The sequence below is a fragment of the Atta colombica genome, unplaced genomic scaffold, assembly GCF_001594045.1.
Source record: "Atta colombica isolate Treedump-2 unplaced genomic scaffold, Acol1.0 scaffold78, whole genome shotgun sequence".
NCBI lineage: Eukaryota > Metazoa > Arthropoda > Insecta > Hymenoptera > Formicidae > Atta > Atta colombica.
In genome coordinates, this window is record NW_017259570.1 from 403,974 (window position 1) to 408,856 (window position 4,883).

Genomic DNA, 4,883 nt, shown 5'->3' on the forward strand with positions numbered 1-4,883 from the left:
ATAATTAATTACACACATAAAATACATAAAATGTCATATAAAATATAAGTGATGTATATTGTATATATCATTTATCATTTTTATTTAATTATATTATTGTTTGTTGTTGATTGCGGCGCCATTGCGCGAGGCACGAGGTTGCACGCATCGCCCAGCGTCGCCATCTCGGAGCGCAATGAAGATCGCATGATTTATGGCGCACTGCTTCGGTAATTTACGCACATCAAAGTGACTGGAGTGAACTCAAGCTTTTCGCGCGCAGAATAACTGTCTTGATTATGTTTTGTATTTGCAATCCATATCTTGAGGAAAGCGAGGACGGTGTTTGAATAATCAATTAGATTTCCGAATATTTGTGATATAAACGATTTAATGGTATTATAGAGTGGTGTTGAAAAATCTTATTAACTTTGTCGTTCTTGTTGAGGAGGTTTTCATTATCTTCTCCTGTTTGTAAACACGGAATTGTCAAAGGTAAAGAAATGTAATGTTGCACCCGGCGATATCAATATACTGATTGAAAACATAACGTTTATTTTTAAACGATACAAATATAACAATACAAAATGAATTGCATACAGTTTATTAACAATCATAATAAATAAGTGCATTGTAGATAGCTGTAAAAGCGGCCTAATGCAGAACTTGTGAATTCTATAAGCTTTAATCAGTGTCCTTTTTTGTTTTTCTATCGAGTATATACAAAGTGCCTTTCACATAGGAACAATGTCTGACGAACAATTCTCCTTGGTGTGGAACAGCTTCCCAAGAAATCTGTCTTCAGGCTTATATACTTTGCTGACAGATGAGCATTTCGTAGACGTCACATTGGCTGTTGAAGGTCAAATTTTGCGGGCTCACAAACTAATACTGTCAGTCTGCAGCACATACTTTCGAGAACTTTTCAAGGTACCTTATTATTTTTATTAGTGATACAATGGTAATATCATAACTACTTTTGTGGAAGCTTCATTGATTCAATGATTTGTTGTACACAGGGAAACACATGCAAACATCCTATTGTTATACTGAAAGATGTCAATTATCGGGATTTGTCAGCTATACTGCATTTCATGTATCAAGGAGAGGTCAATATCAAGCAAGAGGATATTGCCAGCTTTTTAAAAGTTGCAGAGGTTCTACAAATAAAAGGACTGACCACAGATTCAAATGAGGTTCGTCAAACAATCGAAATTATCTTTATAAAAATCTTTATAAAAATATAGACAATAAAATTATAGGACAATGCTAATGTTAAAATGCATAGAATGTGAGAAAGTATGATACTGCTTGTTTTAAAGATGTTATTTTTTTTTTTAAATAATTTCTGTACTCTAAATTTAGAAGGTAAAATATATTTAGAAAGTAGGTTCTAAATATATACAATATATTTTTTTTTATACACAGTTGATTTCTATATACATTGCAGAGATTCAAAGATACTCTTAGAAAAAATGACGAGGATTTTGAAGATCGTGGTTTCTATGAAGTGGAAAAAGATAGATGTGAACATAGTGGTACAGATGAAAACGTTTCCACATTCAGCAGGCTGACGCACATTGTAAAGGAGCAGTCTACAACGAGGCAAAGCACTTCAACAGAAGACATCTCGACGAGAGAACCGTTTACAGAACCTGAACAAATGTCAACTGTCACTGACACTTGTCATTGGCAAGGTTGCACAGAAGCTGACTACAGTATCCCAGATGGCCCAGATGTACAAACAGCGATCAGCAAGAGAAGCAGAAGCACAGACATGCCATGCCACATGGAGGAACAGCCGTTAGATTGCACATCCGACGCGAGTCAGCCACAGTCAACCAAACCCGAACCGCTGGATTATACAATGGACACGGATATGGATTTGGGATACAAATATGCAGCGGAAAAAATACTCTATGCCGGCAACGAGAACGCTCCGAAACAAGGTAGTGATTCTCCCGCCGTCCTGTCTCGTGTACTTTAAAGACAACGCTAACAGTAGATTGAATGACGTCGTCGGAACGTCATCCGGAGCTGAAACGCCCTTCGACAAAGAGAAAAGTTTGCTGTACCAGCAGTATCGGCGCCCCAAAGGTTTGACACACTCAAGTGTTGCCACGGATAGATGTGTACTTTGTTATTGAGACTCATTATCACTTGTTTGACTGCGACGCAAGCTCTTAAGCACTTTTACGTACTGTTTTATTAACCCCCGGTATTTCTAACGTGGACATCTTAGATCTCATTATCATCCCTCCAACGAGCGACATTGTTTCTCTATAAAATTTCTAACGCATTACGATTCAACAAGGAATATGGTCGATTTACATTGCAAAATCAATTTGTTCGTTAAATCATAACGCCGGGGGTTAAAGTCAATTTAGTCTCTGTGATCAACGCAATATCACGTTTGCATGTTCACGCGAATGGGTGTTTCAAATCCGAGCAAGCGATGTTCCTCGAATTATAATTCTCTCTCTCTCTCTCTCTCTCTCTCTTTCTCTCTCTTTGCATAAATTCATCAGGCACTTCATCTCATTGGCCATGAATGTCTAGAGAAAGCGATGTTATCTTACAGATTTCGCGCCAGATACGCAGTTAGTTCCCTACAATCAGAATTCACAAACTCAGCCATTCGGTATGTTTTACACTTCTGTTGCATTTTGCTTGTTCACATTCTCCAACTCGTTCAGGAACATGTTTGAAAAAAGAACCAATTTGCAAGATTTTTTTTTATAGAATGAATGTAGGAAAAAATAACACGGCTAATTTTATATCTCAATACTTGTTAATTGATTTTCTAATAATATTCCTATCTGTTCTTTTTCTTCCTAAATTGCAAAACTGCATTTCCATATGCTAATTTGTAATTTATTTTTAAATGCTACTAATATGAATTGATTGTATAACGAATGGAATTTTGTTGGAAAAATACAAATTGCTCATTTATCATTTACTATTTTTTATATTTCTTATCGATCTTTAAATGTAAATTTTCAAGTTAATCTCGTTTTTTTATTGCACAGTTTTTTCCAGATATCTCAGAAACTGCATCTCTGTTCATACTGCTTATAAATATATTCGATTGATGCAAAAAATTTGTCACTTCGTTATCAAAATCTCTATTAAAACTGAAGTTCTTTAAAGAAGGAATTAAAAATCTCTCTAGATAAATGATGATAAATAAAAAGAGAATCGAAATCCGCGTAATTTTAGGCTTATTCTTTTTAACTTTTAAACTTTTTATACAAGTCAGTGTGAAAAAAAAAGAGAGAAGATGAACTGTGTAAGAAGTTCAGCTAAAAAGAAGAAACCATTATTTCTCTTATTTTGCTTTTAATTTTATTTACTATAGATACAAGATTTTTGCACCAATCTAATACGTCTTTCATTCTTTTTCTCCTACATTTATGTATATATCCTTAACATGTTTTTCATTTTCTTTATGTAATCTCTTGATAGCTTTATCAAATCGAATGCATATCTAATATTCTCAAGAATAATAATATGATATCTAATAATAATAATAATAATCTAATAATAATATTCTCTTCTTTAGTAGGTTTAAATGACACAACGATTTATTCAAGTGATTCAACATATGAGATGGCAAATTCCAGCACTAAGGGACGACGTACGGTTAAAGGTATTTCCGGTAGCAGCTTGCCATTAGAGACAACGCTGCGTGTTGTTTCAGAGCTGGGTCCAACGTTACGCATGGAACATGGCAAGGTAATACGCATGTATGCGTGCCCATGGTGCATGCGTCAATTCACACGCAAGGAAAACCTCAAGCTACACGTCCGTTATATTCACGGTCCGCTTGAAACTCTCACGTGTAAGCTTTGTGGTAATAAATATAAGAACAGTAACAGTCTGCGTGTACACTCCTACCTCTATCACAACTCCAAGCGGGATAAGAGCAGCAAACCGCTGGCAGCCGGTGACGACGGTATCAGCATCGACGGCGACGGCGATGGTGATGGCGTGTGAAGAAACAATTCTCTCAAGAAGTTTCTTCATCTTATGTGCCCATCGAAAAAAGGCAACGAGGATTAACAGGACAAGAATGGAGAGCGATAAGTCGCGACTGAAATTTGTTATATTTATATCTGCGCACCATGCCACAACTCGCACAAATTAGCACATAATAAGTACCGATTATTTCTATACGATGCTAAATAAGCGAGAAGTTTATAGAAATAAAGCGCCTTATTGTAAATATGTTCTTACAGAGTAATCTACCTTTCCCATTCACCGTCCAGTTTTCATCTCTCCTGGAATTTCATCCGAAATTCAGCATCATTTTCTCGATATGTAAACGAATATACGAGTATATAAGTAATATGTAAGCGAATATTTATGTATACAAACATTGCAAGCGTGGACAAATGAAAATAAATACGTAGAAAAATCAAAAGTCGCACTGTCTAGGTTTTTGGCAGTATTTTTTAAATTCTGTATTCTCATTTTCTTTTTTTAAAGACATTTATTTAAAACACATTTATTAAAACATATATATCTAATTCTAGAAATATAAATGAATCTGTTCAATGCGGTAATTTTTTACTACGTGTTAAATAATTCATCGAATGTTGTACTAAAACAACATATCACTGATATTTCATCGTAATACATGTAATTTGATATTTGTTAAAGAATATTACAATTTTCAAAGTATTAGAATCATCAAACATAAAAAAAGCTAATTAAAATAAGTTTTATATATTTCACGTATGAATATAAAATTCCTAAAATTTTGATATCTAAAATTTTATATATATATATATATATAAATAAAAATATATGTATACACACACACACACACACTATATGTATGTATGTATGTATGTATGTATGTATGTATATGTATATGTGTATACATATATATACATATATAT

The 4,883-nt window shown here is 34.1% G+C and overlaps 1 protein-coding gene across 3 annotated transcripts; it reads left to right on the forward strand.

Moving 5' to 3' along the window:
- Positions 1-162: 162 nt before the first annotated feature.
- On the forward strand, positions 163-4,199 carry LOC108692603 (modifier of mdg4-like). Of its 3 annotated transcripts, none has more exons than XM_018200931.1 (6): positions 163-474; positions 722-909; positions 999-1,175; positions 1,430-1,928; positions 2,561-2,620; positions 3,542-4,199. In XM_018200931.1, the coding sequence occupies exons 2-6, from the start codon at positions 727-729 to the stop codon at positions 3,973-3,975; spliced, it is 1,353 nt and encodes a 450-aa protein (XP_018056420.1). In that variant the 5' UTR covers positions 163-474; positions 722-726; the 3' UTR covers positions 3,976-4,199. The 3 variants fall into 3 exon arrangements, with proteins under 3 accessions (XP_018056420.1, XP_018056421.1, XP_018056422.1); XM_018200932.1 differs by having other exon boundaries at positions 3,545-4,199; XM_018200933.1 differs by lacking the exon at positions 2,561-2,620 and having other exon boundaries at positions 164-474.
- Positions 4,200-4,883: the final 684 nt, after the last annotated feature.

Excerpts from the sequence above, each read along its gene's own strand:
- LOC108692603 (XM_018200931.1), top strand. The coding sequence starts at position 727 with ATGTCTGACGAACAATTCTCCTTGGTGTGGAACAGCTTCCCAAGAAAT. Across the intron at positions 1,929-2,560 it reads CGAGAACGCTCCGAAACAAG|ATTTCGCGCCAGATACGCAG; the intron begins GTAGTGATTCTC and ends GTTATCTTACAG. Across the intron at positions 2,621-3,541 it reads TTCACAAACTCAGCCATTCG|TAGGTTTAAATGACACAACG; the intron begins GTATGTTTTACA and ends TCTCTTCTTTAG.